Here is a 16,623-nt window from a genome sequence, read left to right on the forward strand (position 1 = left end):
AATATATAGTTCATATTTATTGAAGTGGTCATTCTTGATTGGTTGAAACCAAAATTAGGCTGGTTTTGATTAAGAAAAAAAATTAACAATTTAAAATATATTTTTTTTTAATCTTTAGTGAACTTAATTTAGAATTTTTCAAAAAAAAAATTCATTTTTAGGTTTTACTAAACTAAAATGGATATGAAAAGTAAAAAAATGGGAAAGTCCACTAAAGTGAACAAAAATATTTTTTCTTTTTTCTTTAATTATTTGTTTTAAATTAAAATTTTATATTATTCAAATTAGACAAACTTGAAAAGCAAAAAAAAAAAAAAGAAGACAAATTTTAAGAAATTTTACTAAAAAAAAAAAAATCAAAAAAATATTCTCAAAGCGAGCCTTAATGTCATTTTTACATATCACCTAATCAGAGGTGGAGTAATTTGAGTAAAATGTCATGATTAATTTATAATAAATTTAAAGACACAAAATTAATTAAAAAACTAACCACATAAAATATAAATAAAATAAATTGAGTGATGATATGTAACATGTATAGTTATAATTATTTTACATAATTAATTTTATGTTAATAATCTTGTTACTTCTTTCGAGGAATTTTTTTTTTTATAATGATTATATCTTGTATCTTATATCTAATGGTCAAGATTTGCCCCCATTAAGGACTCTCTATACCTCGAACTTGCTTTACAAGTTGGGCTAAGAAAAGTCCCACTGACTTGTAAAGTAGAGAGGACGTCGAGGCAACTTATGGAGAGGAAAGGTTTTAGGGCGGCTTGACCTAGTACTGTCCAATTGTCATACTCTCTGTAAAAATAAATTGATATGTATTATTGATTGATATATTATTATTGTATTTATTACAAGGAGATGTGCACTCTCTTTTATAGAGAGGAAAAGATACATAGGATGCCAATTAGCACCGAAAGCATAAAGCAAAGGGGAACACTCATTATCAAGGTTTTAAAAAGCGGCCGCAACCGTTACGTAACGTGGTTACGTAACGGTTTTGGCAGTTACCGCCACCCGTTACGGCCGCTTTTGTAGTGTGATTGAGATTCACAGGTGCGTCGGCCGTAGCGGCTGCTGTAGCGGTCGTAACGGTGCCATAACAGCCGTAACGGCCTGTTACGCACCGTTACGTAACGGTTCCAAACTGTTTCTTTCAAAAAAAACACAAAAAAAAACTGAAAATGGGAGAAGAGAGATAGAGAGAAGAGGGAAGATAAAGAGAAAAAATAGAGGAGCAAGAGATAGAGAGAAAGAAGAGGAAAGATGAAGAACATATTATTGATTTGTTGAAACTATAAGATGTATGCTATTCTATTCAGCTGCGATCACTAAACCATTTTGTTTGTGTGTGTCTATCTATATATTATTTGAAAATAATAATAATAATAATAATAATAATAATAATAATAATAATAATAATAATAATAATAATAAGTGTGGTTATTATCTATATGGTTTGGTTAAAATATGTATATATATATTTAGGCTCTTATTTATTTTTTTACTTTTGTCATTATTTATCTTATATATAATAATTAGTGATTGATTTTTTGTAAAATATAAAGTCATTAATTATTAAAATAAAATGTAAAAAACTCAATTTATAGTAATTTAAAAATATGAAATATATTGGATCATACTTAAAAATTTATAAAAATTGATCAATATTTATTTTTAACCCAATAAATATGATTATGGAAAAAAAATATGCGTATCGGTAAGTTTTTTTCAAATTGTGCAAAAAATAAAAAAATTCACGGTTCCGATTACCGCAACCGTTACACTACGGCCTTTACACCCCGTAACTGCAACCGCGTCACCGCCACCGTTACGGCGACCGCAACCGCTTTTCAGAACCTTGCTCATTATGAAAGCTAGACATAATGATACACTAACAATTATGACTAACACTACTAGATGTACATAATATACTAAAGAAACTAACACTAATATACTAACATCACTAATATACAATAATATACTAACAGCCCCCCTCAAACTCAAGGAGGATAGGTACTAACCAACTTGAGTTTGGAGAGAGTAACAAAACAGGAAAGTAAACTGATAAAAGAAAATAAAATAGGATAGGAGACACTGTATGGTTGTGTCAGACCGTTGTAGGAGCTAACCGGAATCAATGTCGGGACAGTTTATGGGGTCATGCCGGACCGTTTTAGAAGCTGATCGGAATCAATGTCGGGACAGTTTACGGGGTCATGCCGGACCGTTGTAGTTGTAGAAGCTGACTGGAATCAATGTCGGGACAGTTTATGGGGTCATGCCGGACCGATGTAAAAGCTGATCGGAATCAATGTCGGGACAGTTTACGGGGTCATGCCGGACCGGTGTAAATGCTTGTGGTGGTGCACCAAGGAGGCGACTTAGGGAGTGCGCCATGTGGTGGCTTGAGTGGTTCCCATGGTGTGTAACCATGCTCACCATGATATATGTATAACCCCCCCTCAAACTCAAATAGGTGTGAAGATAGAAACCTATTTGAGGTTGAAATAAAGTGAGTGATAAAGGGGATCAAGACAGTTTACGGGGTCATGTCGGACCGATGTAGCAGACACTGTGTGGTCGTGTCAGACCGTTGTAGAAGACAGTTTATAGGGTCATGGCGGACCGTTGTAAAAATCGCACCCTCAAAAGGTGTGCCCAATCTTTCAAAAGGCGTGCCATCAAAAGGCATGCGCAATCCATAAAAAGGCGTGCCATCAAAAGGCGTGCTAGACATGATGGCGAGGCGCGTGACTACCTTGGCTGGCGCGCCCGTTTTGTCGGCTGGCGTCAAGTGGCGCGCGATGCGCGTATCTGCCCTGGCTATTTAAACCAAGGTTGAAGCGGAGGCTGGGCAAACCAGTCTGAAACCTCTGAACATTTGCATTCGGAAACACTCTGTAAGCACTCTGTAACCAACCCTTCTCTGAAACACTCAGCAACCCATAACATGGCCTCTTCTTCCCGTCCAGCTACCCAGAACATGGCCTCCTCTTCCCGTGGTCTGCTCACGCTCTTTCCAGACCTCAACGAGGCCACAAGAGAAATAACTGGTGCGGTGGCCCTAGAACCGCAACCAAGCGCCTCCGGTTTTGCGCCGTTGAACTTTCCGATGCGGTCTGTGGAGCAAAAAATGGCAGTGCAAACTGATATTGAGGCCAATCAGTATACGTTGAAGTCATGTGTGGAGACCATGACGGCGGTCACAAACTTGTCGCACCGGCTGCAGAGTAGGACAAATGAGGTGCAGCAGTTAAACGCCCAACTGGCTCTGCTCCAACGCATGTATAAGGATGCGCGAGCAGAGATAAGTGTGCTAAAGACGGAAAACAAGGAGCTGAAGCGGAAGGCCACCGTGATGTTCCGATTTGGAGGTCCGCCATATGCTGCAGTGGAGGAGCAGGGGGGAGTGAACGTGCTCGGTGGCGTGGGAAACACGGAGGTAGCACCGTCAAGGGCCGCGCAGGACGGAGGCAAGAAGAAGAGACCGGCGGCAGAGTAAAGAAGGGTAAAGAAAAATCCCACTGCGGATGTGGTTGGTTTTTTTTTTTTTTTTTTTTGATGTAAAATGGTGAACGGGGTGAGCCCCGACATGAATAAAAGGAGTGTGGTGTGCAAGTCGTCTTCGTCTGTTTTTTTTTTTTTTTTTTTTTTTTGATATTCAAAGCAGTAAGGAATAGTAAAATAAAAAGAAACGAAAAAAGGAATGAAAAGAAAGAAATAAAATGAATGGTTTTAGGTGGAGAATAATTTAAAATAGAAAAATTTATATAATATATTTATCTCTTTGAAACTATATGCTTGTTTTGATCAAAACCGTGGGCCAAATTACCACCCACGTGAGTTCAAACTGGCAAAAGGAAAAGAGAGAGGTAAAGTGTGGTAGCAGTGACGTTAAAGGCAACCACATCACCCACCAGGGCCAGGCCATGCTCGTGATGTGGCAGCCGCAGAGAAAAAAAAATGTTTTTCTTTTGTCGGTTCTTGTCCCCACCATTATCATAAAAGAAACAGAGAAGAGTGCAGACCGGAGCTGGTGCGAGCCGATCCGCAGCGCAACAGCGGCTGGAGCAGGTTAGCAGCGTTGGACCGTTGAGGCCGGAAGCAAACTAGCAGAGAGAGGCCAGCGGTGACGACGATGGCGCCAGTGCCTGGAGTTGCAGTAGGTGTTGGCGTGAACCGGTGATAGCCGAAGCTGTCGCGACACCAACATTAGCCGAAGCTGTGGCCGCCGACGGTGAGCAACGAGGCATCGGTCTTCGGTGACGCCGACGATGCCGGCGCCTAAAGTTGCGGCAGTGGGCTACAAGCAAACTACTACGAAGCATCGTTAAGCTTCGGTGGAGAAGAAAGCAACCTGGGTTAGCCTCTGTAGAGAGAAAGAGTTGAGGTTGATTTGGGGTCTGAATATGGAACTAGCTCCATTTTTTTGGAGAGAGAGAGAGAGATTTGGTTGAGGGAGAGAGCCGTGGGCCTTGGTGATCGATGGCGCAAGTGGCGAAGCCGGACTTGGCGAAGAGGACGGAGGTGAGCTGAATGAACCAGCTCGACTCGCCGGTGAAGCCGTGGACGACGGCGATTATTCCGATGATTCAGTTATGGGATTTGTGGCAGCGGATGGAAGGTATGTGTAGAGGTCCGACGGGCGGCCAAGGCGAAACTGCCGCCCGCCGGTGACACAGAATGACTAGGTTGTTAACCTAGCTCTGATACCATGTAAAATAAATTGATGTATATTATTGATTGATGTGTTATTATTGTATTTATTACAAGGAGATGTGCACTCTCTTTTATAGAGAGGAAAAGATACATAGGGTGCCAATTAGCACCGAAAGCATAAAGCAAAGGGGGAACACTCATTATGAAAGCTAGACATAATGATACACTAACAATTATGACTAACACTACTAGATGTACATAATATACTAAAGATACTAACACTAATATACTAACATCACTAATATACAATAATATACTAACACTCTCCATGGTTACAATACAAGCCTTTATGGTTATGGTTATGTGTCTATGTTTGACAGTTTATCATTTGGACCTGTTCATTTCAGATAAAATATCAGTCTAAAAAATAAAAATAGTAAATGCAAAAATATTCCAATTTAATTTTTTTTTTTTTGAAACTATGGAATTTCCTTTATCCCTCATTTCTTTTACCACTTCAACACCTTCAATTGCTTCCACCACTCTCTCCCACATTTTTCCCTGTCACCACTAGCTTTTTTTCACCTCATGGTTACTCATTACCATTATCCTTCTCCATATTTCCCGCCAACTCTAGGCCTTGTCCTTCCCAATCTTCAATCATTGTTTCTCCAATCTGTAGGCACCCCGTCCTATCTCAACCCTTCAAGTCTCTCCCACTCGAGAAGCCGACTTTGCAAATGTGAACTATATCAATTACAACTATAGTGTCAGATTCAAATGAAAATTGTGTTAGTTTTCATTTGCACCTTACAGAGTTCACACCTTTGGGATGACAGTATGGGGTTATGAGATGAAGGAATTGGGTAGAGCTGGGCATATGTCGAGTTGGTCGGATTTAGGCCACGCCAATATTACATAATAAGAGATTTTATATCTATTCAAGTCTGATCTAGCCGTAACATTTGGCCTCTACATCTATCTAAGCCCGATCAAAAAATAATTATAAATTCTAAATCCATCCATCAGGCTATATGTTAAAAAAAAAAAATTAAAACATTTCATAATTAAATTTAATCACACATTACATTTCTTAAATAAATGTATTGATATCATTATAAATTGAAAGATTTTGTGTATAAATTGAAGAATTTCTTAAATAAATTCAATCACACATCACTACAAATATGAGTTTCAATAAAATCAGCAATGATAAAGTTTATATCTCAACAAAAAAAATATATATTTTAATGAATTATAATTAATTAATTTAATAGAGGGCTAGGCTAGGCTGGATTTGGTTGAAAATATAAATCTCAAATTCAGTCCATTAATACATGGTGTTTGGCAAGTTTTTCTCCTAGGTTTTTTTTTGATTTTTTCCACTAAAAGACAAAAATTTTGCATAACCAAAAAAAACACATCGAAAAAAAATATCACATCTAATCACATAATCATTTCGCTTTTTCTCTCATAAATATCACATCCAACCATAAAAAAACCCAAATATCTTCCCAAACACTAAAAAAAATTTCTCTAATAATATCCTATAACTAAAAAAGCCTACATAAAAACTCACTTTTCAAATACCTTATCAGGTTGAAAATATTAGCCCAATCCGACCTTTTGGACTAAAGCAATTTTTCCAAGCCCTACAAATATAGGGTTGCGACGAACAGACTGGATGGGTCAAAGGGCCGATGCCTGCCCGTAAAGTTGGGGAGTTGGGATTGTTGCAGTATCTAAGTTCTTGGGAAGGGAGGTTGTGGGGTAGGATAAGGTGGAAATGAGAAGAGCTAGGTAAGATGAGAGAGTGACAACCTGGTAAGGGCTTGGGGTTTAAGCCCCTAGGTCATGGGTTCAACTCTTCTCTGGGCCAATCTCCTGGGTGTAGCAACTGTTAGGAGGTTGACCTCAAGGATGCCTTATCAGCTATTTGGTGTGGGTTTAATTCTCCTCCGCTGTGCGATTCCTGACTTAAGCGGAGCTTGCCTTGGGAGGTCGGGACAAGCTTCCTGGTTCTAGTCTCTTACTTGGAACGGACAACAGGACACCCTGGTGATCTCCTCAAAGGGGCGCTGCCTTGGACCTGCGGGAGAGTGAGAGGATTTTCCTGTAACAAAAAAAAAAAAAAAAAAGATGAGAGAGTGACAAAGAAGATGATAAATGGTAGTAATATGGTGGCAATAGTAAAAATGAGTCGAAAGACTATGCGAGTAGGAAGAATTAAAAATTGTTGAATAACCTTAATATACCATATAACATTCCCCACTAATGCTGTGTTTGGTTGGGGAATTTGGAGAGGGATTTGTAAAGGGAAAGGAAAAAGGTGTATGAAACTATGTAAAATGTAAGTATATTTTATTCACATTTTACCTAACTTTTCCCTTTCCCTATCCAATTCTCTCCTCAAATCCCCCTACCAAACACAACGTAAGGGAAAAAAAATATAACACATTGAAGTAAATTACTTATTGTCTTTTAATTAGTTAATAAGATGAGTCAATATTATTTTAACGGTAAAAACTTTTAATATGTTGAAATCACAAAGCACAATTTAAACAATACAACATAGTAGATCAAGATTACTCAATAATTACTTAGAGCATCTCTAAGGAGATAGTTAAACAGGATTTGTTAGGCATTTTAGTTAATGTAAGTCTAATTTTGAGCTCCAATGAGCTAGCTATTGGGTTAGCTACTTTACCACCTTATTTTTTTGGTGGCTACAATTGAAGAGCTCCAGAGGCTCTCCAAACAATTATGTATGTATATATTTTAGATTTTTGTATATTTATGTCTTGAATTTTGGATTTTGGATTTTATATTATATATATATATATATATATGTGTGTGTGTGTGCATGTAGCAATTTTATATGTTTTTTCAATTCTGTTTGATGAATTACGGAATAACTTATTTTGTATTTTATATTTTTTTTCTTCTCATTCTGTAAGTTTTGTATGTTTGTATGAGCAAATTTATTATTATTACAAATTTATATTAGTAAAATATCAACAATTATTATTTTTTTATTTTAAAAATTAATTAAGTTAGTTTAAAGGGTGAATTACACTAATAGTCCCTATAGTTTGGAGTTTGTGTCATTTTGGTTCATGACTTTTCAATTATGACACATTTGACCCTGAATTTTGAATCTTGTTCCAAATAAGGACAATTGAAGATATCATTAGATTTTTCAAAGACAAAATCATTAATTTGATAAAATATAAACTAATTTGACAAAAATAAATGTCAAACAAATATTTTTGAATTTTTAAAAATTATTTCTACCCACTAAAAATAAAATTATGTAAAATTGATAAATATTTTAGACATTTATTTATTTATTTTACCAAATTAATTTTTATTATGTGTTTGATGATGATCATATAAAATTAATTTTTAAAAATTAATCATGTAATTTTTATTAATTTTTATCAATTTTACATAATTTTATCATTGGTGGATAAAAATAATTTTTAAAAAATAAAAAATATTTTTTTGACATTTATTTTTGTCAAATTAATTTATATTTTATTAAATTGACAATTTTGCTCTTGAAATTAAACAATGGTATCTTTAATTGTTCTTATTTGGAACAAGATTCAAAATTTAGGGTCAAATGTATCACAATTGAAAAGTCATAGACCAAAGTCAAACTATAGAGATAGTTAGTATAATTTGCCTTAGTTTAAATGATTAGTTAAAATAAAAAGCGTGATTAGAGAACACAATAGCTAAAGTAATTAAGTAAAATAAAAAATATATTTTTTTTATACCTTAATTAGTGAAAAATAAAAAGCATCATTGAAACTGCTCTTAGCAAGAACATACATTTTGATTTCAATAAATAAATATAAATGGCACACTACATATTTTTATATAAATTTTTATTTCTTTATTGTTTTTATACGAATTTGTAAATGGTCACTTTTCATTTTTTGTGTGGAAGTAGTACTTGCACAAAATCTCTCTCCCCAGTGGCCCACTCCCCACCATCCTCCTAGTCGTCCCCAACCATCTCTTTCAAAAGTCTCACCGTAATTTGCAAGTAAGAACTTCCATTCGTTGGTAGTTCCGCTGACTCCGTCCTCCACCACCCTCCTCTCTCTCTCTCTCTCTCTCTCTCTCTCTCTCTCATCGTCTCTTTTACGTCATAACCACAATGCAATCCACAACAAACCCAAATGGTAGACGATAAGCAAAGTCAAGCCCCTCTCTCTCAATCTTAACTCTTAAGTAATTCTACTTCTCTCTCTCTCTCTCCCCCATTTCTCTGCTTTCTCAGAACGCAAACAAAAATTCGAAACCAGAGCTCGTTAATGGTGACGACCCACATGGCGATTCTCTGGAATTTGCTCGTAGCTTCGTGGGTTTTGTCGATTGTCTTGGTGTGCACTGTAGATGCTCGATTCGTGGTCGAAAAGGAGAGTATCAGTGTACTCTCCCCTTTGGAGCTTCGCTCGAAGCGTGACGGTGCGATTGGGAACTTTGGAGTTCCTGTGTATGGAGGATCTATGGTGGGCGCTGTTGTTTACCCTGATAAGGGCTTTTCTGGTTGTAATCCCTTCGATGGTGATAAACCCTTCAAGTCAAAGTTTCGTCTTCCAGTTATTCTGCTTCTCGATCGTGGAGGTAAATTAATAACCTATATATATATACAGCTTTTTTTTAAATGTAAATATAGTAGCTTCTTTTATGAATTTGATTGATGGGTTGAATTGACATGGCCTTTGAATTGTTGGGTAGTTGTTTGTTATTGTTTTTATGTTTAGATTTGGCTTCTCTCCTGTTCTTATTGGATTGGATTGGATTGGAGGGTCCTGTCCCGACTCTGTTGGATGTACTGTGGGTCCACCTTGGTCATTCGAATTATTCACTGGTTGTGTAGATTGATCGAGCATGTAGCGAAATGATCATTCATGTAAAAAAAAAAAATCAGATTAGATGATTTGACATCAGTAGTAACATGATCGGAATGCTTTTTAGTCTCAGATAAATGTGATTGAATAATGTATTATCTATATTCAGTCAATATGATTTTTTATATGAATTAATAGATATAAAAAATGATGTTTCCAAGATGGGTAGGAGTTAGTTTTTCTTGTCTCACTTTGTTAACCAAGTATATCATTTGGGAATAGATGGGTATTTATTATCTCAGGGAATTAGTTTTTGGATAATTTTTATTTTTTGGCACTAATACTACCTACTCAGAATTTTAATACAAATATCAATGTGTGGTTTAGATTCATTTACCACAATACACCAATTAAATCTCAGTCACACTTCTCCAATCATGTAATTTTTAGAGTTTTTCTTATTTTTGGTATGTGAAGAAGCCGTTGGACAGTTCTTGATGCCTAGATGTTGCTACTCTGTTCTATACTCTGTTTCACCCTTTTTGTCCCCTTCTCACTAACTGCTTAATTGAATGAAAGCAGAATTTGGGTTTGTTTCTGTCTTTTGTGGGTGTCTTAATTTCTCAATCCAATTAATTGGGACAAAAGTCCTTTGTTTCTTACTTTCTTGCTTATGTGGTGAAGATCCGTTTATTTTAAGCTAGTTTTGTGAGGAATTGACAGCTGTATCTCATGTTCATCTCTCTCTCTCTCTCTCTCTCTCTCTCTCTCTTCCTCCAGCTTGTACCATTGACTTTTTTTGTGGAATCACATTTTTTAATTGCTCTGCTCATTGGAATATTAAATGTATAATGTAGCTAGTAGATCATATTCTGCAACGGGGGGTTGTGTGGTTTTTCCTTGGTGATAAATTTGTAATTTTGAGATGAATGCAAATTAATTGCTTCTTCCTTACACTTTAAATTGTTTAAAAAGATCTGGAGATATTATAGAGGAAAAAATGAAAAATGCCAATCTGGAGATAATATAAGAAAAAATCATTGGATTAACAAATATGATTTCCTTTTGTCCTTCGAAAATGAGAATTTAGAAAGAAAGTTGTTGATTTATTTATTTATTTTTATTTTAATAATTTCTTACACTCTCCAAACTTCATTTCCAAATGAATCACAGAATGAATGGTCTACATATTGTAGCTTCATGCCCAGTTCATTTTTTCCGTTCTCAACCCTCACTTGGCATTTGCAGCATGAGTAATTTATATAATTTTCTTGCCTTTTCCAGTGGATTAAAGGTCTCTTTTAATAGTGAAATTTCACATCAATCCATTATATTTTCTCTGATAACTATTGTTGTGGCTCATATTACAATCTTGTTGATAGAGTAGAGATTGCTATGACGGTCTGTTCTGTTTTGATAATTCAATAATATCAATTAGTATTTCGTATCACAAAAAATTGTAGTTTGGAGGGGTGATCATTGGTTCAATGGTTAAGACTTGGCCTAATAACCTTGGGTTATATGTTCAAGTCTTGGGACCACCACTTTGTGCATTATGCCAAAGGTTAGGTGTGTACTCAATCTTTTTCCTCCCAAACACACATTAATGTGTACTAATTGGGGCTTTTTTTCTTTTTATTTTTAAAGAATTGTAGTTTGGACATTCTAAATGACTTCCTTTTCTTGTTCTGCCTTGCAATGTTAGACTGCTACTTTGCCAAGAAGGTATGGAATGGGCAACAGGCTGGTGCTGCAGCAGTTCTGGTGGCTGATAGCGTAAACGAACCTCTGATAACTATGGATTCTCCTGAGGAGAGCTCCGAGGCAGATGGATACATAGAAAAGATTGAGATTCCATCGGCTTTAATAGAACGGGCCTTTGGTGAAAGCTTGAAGGCTGCATTAAAGAAAGGTGATGAAGGTGTCGTGATAAAACTAGACTGGTCAGAGTCAATGCCCCACCCAGATGAGAGGGTTGAGTATGAGCTGTGGACTAACAGCAACGATGAGTGTGGAATTCGCTGCGATGAGCAAATGAATTTCGTTAAAGATTTCAAAGGCCACGCTCAGATTCTTGAGAAGGGTGGTTTCGCACAGTTCACACCTCACTATATAACTTGGTATTGTCCTCGACCTTTTATCCTTAGCAGTCAGTGCAAGTCACAGTGTATAAACCACGGACGATACTGTGCACCTGATCCGGAGCAGGATTTTGGAGTGGGGTATCAAGGGAAGGATGTGGTGTATGAGAATTTAAGGCAGCTGTGTGTCCATAGAGTTGCCAATGAAACAAACCGGTCTTGGGTTTGGTGGGATTACGTGACAGATTTCCATATCAGGTGTTCGATGAAGAAAAAGAGATATAGCAAAGAATGTGCCGAAGATGTCATGAAATCGCTTGGTAAGTGATATCTCAAGAAATCATTTTGCATACAATTAAGTTTGTTTTTTGTTCTCTTAAGAAATTCTTAATGTTTGATTCTGATCCACCAGATCTGCCAATTGAGAAGATAAAGACATGCATGGGAAACCCAGAAGCCGATGTAGTAAATGAAGTCCTAAAGTTGGAGCAAGAGCTCCAGGTTCGTGCTTTCTCCGATTCTCTGTTTAACCACATTAAAGTTTTTTTTTTTTTTAAACTACTTTTTTTACTAGTGCATTTTCTGTTTGTACTTCTCTCGTGATGCAAAATTTAGTTAAATGATTTCAGTTGCTGTACTAGATGAACTTATTATTTGTGCTCTGATTTTTAAAATCTAGGTTGGACGAGGTTCTCGTGGTGACGTTACCATCTTGCCAACACTGGTCATAAATAACGTTCAGTACCGAGGTTCGTTGGATAATACACAATTCTGATCTATTATAGAATTATGCTATGGTTCCTTAATATCTCAATTAAGACATAGTTTTGCACTTTGGCTTTCCATATTAGTAGTATCAGAAAGATCTAACAGCCAAATATATATATATATATATATGTTTAATTACATGAAAGCTACATTGAATGAGGTATGGTGAGCTTATGGAAGGAAATTCTTCATTTTATGATAATCAGATTTTAATGCACTATGTTTATGATATTTCTAATGGTAAAGTTTTTGTTGGATAAATAGTTGTTAAAATCATACGATTCACAATTTGAATATTGCGGTTTGAGTTGATTCAAGCCTAGATTTGAGTTGATTCAAGCCTTCATTAATAGGAATTGGTTGGGTTAATTAACAAAGGCCTTGAATTGGTGGTGGGTGAATTGATGAACCGATTGACCAAATCATGATTCTGTCAAATGCTTCTTTATCAATTTGTAGTCTTTTTTTCTTTCTTCTTGCTCTTGTTCTTTTGTTGGAAAACGGTATTTTAAAGCCTTTTAAGGCTTTTAAGATTGTTCTGTACCATTTTTCCCCTCTCTTTCCCCTTTATTCAAATTTAGCTTTGGCTTCTTGTATGATGGACCTTGAATGCTTTTTCCATGTAATTTTCTTACTTTCTTTTAATTGTTTTCTTTTAAGTGAATTAATGCACACAATTCATGTTTTCCTACCTATTCAAGAAAGTTCACTGAATTTTACAATTCATAATTTGGAAACAGAGAATTTTCATTCACAATTCATATCTCGATTCAATGACCAACCTGGATGTCTTTGTTGAGGTAGAAATGAATGTTGTTGTTTTTCACACTACCCCAACAGCTAAAACACAGGGGCTTTGGAAATTGGAATCCATTTTGTTGTACTTTTCTCATGAACTACATAACTTGATCAATATAGTTTGGTATTGCTTAGTATTCTTAATACAATCTGTATTTCAATTTTTACCTACTGTCTTCTAAAGTACTTTTTCTGTCTTTCCTGAAGGAAAATTGGAGAGGACGGCTGTGCTGAAGGCTGTATGTGCTGGATATAAGGAGACCACAGAGCCTCGAATTTGTTTGAGTGCAGGTTTGTGTCGTTGCATTCTTTTCTAGTCTGTCCGATATGAGTAGGGCATGAAATTGTTGAAATTGAAATGCATTGATGCCCATTCTTATCGTCAAGTTGATGTTTTAATAGATCTTGAGACCAATGAGTGTCTCGAAAAGAATGGTGGCTGTTGGCAAGACACAAATGCTAATGTAACTGCTTGCAAGGTATGCAGAGTGGATAAGAACTATTTAATAGAAGCCACGTTTGACAGAGTATGATTTTAGAAGCACTTTTAGAGTTTCGATCTATTACTTACACGGGGATTTTGTCTTCCTCTAGGACACGTTTAGGGGAAGAGTTTGCGAGTGTCCTTTGGCAAATGGTGTGCAGTATAAAGGAGATGGTTATACATCCTGTGAAGGTAATATTCCCATGCAAGAAATGCTTATATATTTATATATATGTATTTATGTATGTATAACTTTTTAAAATACAAACTTCCTGCAAAAAAAACTTTCTAAACTCCTAGAATAACATAACTAATTGTAACCAAGGCTAACAAACTACTCAAATAGCCGCATGTTATATACTAGTGACTCATGTAATGGACTTTGTCATTCCTTTCTTGTTGCTCCTGTGTCAAAATGCCCAAAAATACATCACTCTTATCTTATGTATGGTATGTATTTCATGTGATCAATCATCGAATGTTACACCTGTTAAATTGTTTTCATTAGTTGTTTGAAAGTTTAATATGTTGTATTTTCATAAATAAAAAAATAAAAAAAACCAATACGTTGTGTGAACCAAAATCTATTACTCCATTAAATTATATGTCTATCTTATGAGTGCATTGTCTTGACTGCAATGAAAATTTACTCATATTCCAACAAGTCTCTCATTCAATGAAATCACAATTCGCATTGCTCCTTTCAGGATAAGAATGATACATTCTTTCTTTCTTTTTTTTTCTTTTTTTTTAATGGTTTGAAATTTTTTAACCTTTTTTTTTTCTTAATTAACAGCTATGGGACCTGGAAGGTGTACACTAAACAGTGGAGGTTGCTGGTCAGATACTAGAGACGGAAAAACATTCTCAGCTTGCTCAGTTCCGTAACGTTATCCATTCATTTTTTATTGTGCTAAACATGACTGTTGCTTTTTTCATTTCATTCTCTTTTCTTTTTGAGGTTTTCTTATCTTGCTAAAATATTGTGTTTATACAAAATAGGAGTCTGATCTCACTGGCTGTCGCTGTCCAAAAGGTTTTCGCGGGGATGGTCATACATGTGAAGGTGATTTTCTTTGTTCCATTGGGATTGTGAGACTCTTAAGAACATCATACAATCTCGTACATACACAATTCTAGATGTTTTGGTATTCTAAATCTAAAATCCATAATTTTTGTGTTATTTTAATTGTACAACAGACATTAACGAATGCAAGGAACGTCTAGCATGTCAGTGTGATGGCTGCACCTGTAAGGACACGTGGGGTGGATATGACTGCAAGTGTGGTGGTAACAAGTTGTATATAACAGATCAAGACACATGTATTGGTAAGAGAAAACATTTCATTGTCAATTTTGAATTTTTTGTGTTTCTTCCAAGTAACATTCACCCACTTTGGTTTAGTTTTCAGAATCTGTTTTCTGTTTTTTTTCCCAGAAATATTTTCAAAATTTTAAACCATTGCATTCCAATTAGAGATGTTGGCAAAAGGTCAAATTGAAAATTTTGTAGACAAACATTTGAAGATCATCTACCATTTCACCAAATTTTCCCCAAAAAATGATTTTAGTTACGTATTCATATTTTAGAAATGAACATTAATAGTTGGTGTTTTGATCCTTGTTCTTGTTAATCCATTGCACAGAAAGAAGTTCATCGAAATTCGGATGGTTCATTGCCTTCTTGGTCATAGCGTCTGTAGCAGGTGCTGGTATTGCTGGTTATATATTCTACAAATACAGGCTCAGGGTATGTCTGGTGAAAATTCAACAATCAAATGTGCGTTCAATTCATACATAGGCAATGATGATCAGTAACACATTTATCTAAAATCTTTCTTCTTATTTGCAGTCTTATATGGACTCAGAGATAATGGCTATTATGTCACAGTACATGCCGCTTGACAACCAGCACAATAATCAAGTCGTCCACCACGATGCTGAACCTCTACGCCAAGGTTCATCCGTGTAAGGAAGGTAGTTAATCGCTCTCTTTGTTGTGCAATTCAGTGTGGGTTTGGCTATTGTTTTTTTTTCCCCATCTTTAGTGATCTTTATAAAAAAAAAAAAAAAAAAAAAATCAAAAAAATAACTTTTCAATTTTAGGTCCTACGCCTTGATAGATCCTACGTCTTTATTGAGATTTTTTTTAAAATATTTTTTTTTTTAAAAACACACTTTTTGGGTCCTTCTAGACCAAACGAGTCTAAAAAGTAACATCTTTGACACAAATAATAAAATAAAATAAAATTGCTAAAGATAAAAAAGCAAGAAATAATGTTGTTTTTTAAAACAGAGTCCGTGTCTTTTTTAGGTACGTAACAGGGTCAGGGTCATTTTGCTAGTCTCGTCTCATGATGGAAACGCATATGCGGTTAATTTCTGTAGGAACAGAAGTTCAAGTAATCACTGCTGAAAGAAAAGCTTGAATGGGGAGGGTTGGATTTCCATGGTTGAGGAATTTCGCATCCATCAATGGACTCTGGTGAGGATGGCAGTGTCAAGGATTTATACACAGGATTTCTTCAAAAGACACTTCATTTCTTTCTTCTCTTCTTCTTCTTCTTCTTCCTCTTCCCATTTTCCCCCTTTTTTTTATTAAAAAAAAATTCCCTTGTGTAAATAAAATAATTGAGATGTAAATGAAGGCTTGTAGTTGAGAATTTATAGCAAAAAGAAAATAATAATGTTGAGGATTTGTGACAATATAAAAATCAAACTAAACCTTAAGTTCTATTATGTGTACGAATAAATCTAGAAAAATGAAAGAGGATATGTTGAATAAGATGCCATAGTCTCTTTGGCTCATGATTTTTAGTTTATCTCTGTGCACTTTGTGAAGGTTAATTAATATTGTACGCTTCACCACATAGTCACATATCTAGCAAGGATTTTATGCTAATTTGTTGTGAGCCGTGAATGTTGGTTGTTTTGTCAAATCACTGAAATATGT

At 35.6% G+C, this 16,623-nt stretch overlaps 1 protein-coding gene across 2 annotated transcripts; it reads left to right on the plus strand.

Moving 5' to 3' along the window:
* The first annotated feature begins 8,598 nt into the window (after window positions 1–8,598).
* Window positions 8,599–16,455, plus strand: LOC114281947 (vacuolar-sorting receptor 6). Of its 2 annotated transcripts, none has more exons than XM_028224525.2 (13): window positions 8,599–9,312; window positions 11,245–11,940; window positions 12,033–12,121; window positions 12,300–12,369; window positions 13,394–13,477; window positions 13,589–13,665; window positions 13,781–13,862; window positions 14,467–14,549; window positions 14,673–14,736; window positions 14,871–14,999; window positions 15,317–15,420; window positions 15,523–15,647; window positions 16,059–16,455. In XM_028224525.2, the coding sequence occupies exons 1-12, from the start codon at window positions 9,000–9,002 to the stop codon at window positions 15,640–15,642; spliced, it is 1,911 nt and encodes a 636-aa protein (XP_028080326.2). In that variant the 5' UTR covers window positions 8,599–8,999; the 3' UTR covers window positions 15,643–15,647; window positions 16,059–16,455. The 2 variants fall into 2 exon arrangements, with proteins under 2 accessions (XP_028080326.2, XP_028080327.2); XM_028224526.2 differs by having other exon boundaries at window positions 8,615–9,312; window positions 16,065–16,455.
* Window positions 16,456–16,623: the final 168 nt, after the last annotated feature.

The sequence above is a fragment of the Camellia sinensis genome, chromosome 9 (assembly GCF_055761805.1).
Source record: "Camellia sinensis isolate YWXY chromosome 9, ASM5576180v1, whole genome shotgun sequence".
Taxonomy (NCBI): domain Eukaryota; kingdom Viridiplantae; phylum Streptophyta; class Magnoliopsida; order Ericales; family Theaceae; genus Camellia; species Camellia sinensis.

Bases quoted from the DNA above. Each gene is read 5' to 3' on its own strand.
- LOC114281947 (XM_028224525.2), top strand. From the start codon at position 9,000: ATGGTGACGACCCACATGGCGATTCTCTGGAATTTGCTCGTAGCTTCG. The intron at 11,941-12,032 runs GTAAGTGATATC...CTGATCCACCAG, and splicing joins AGATGTCATGAAATCGCTTG to ATCTGCCAATTGAGAAGATA. The intron at 13,478-13,588 runs GTTTGTGTCGTT...ATGTTTTAATAG, and splicing joins TCGAATTTGTTTGAGTGCAG to ATCTTGAGACCAATGAGTGT.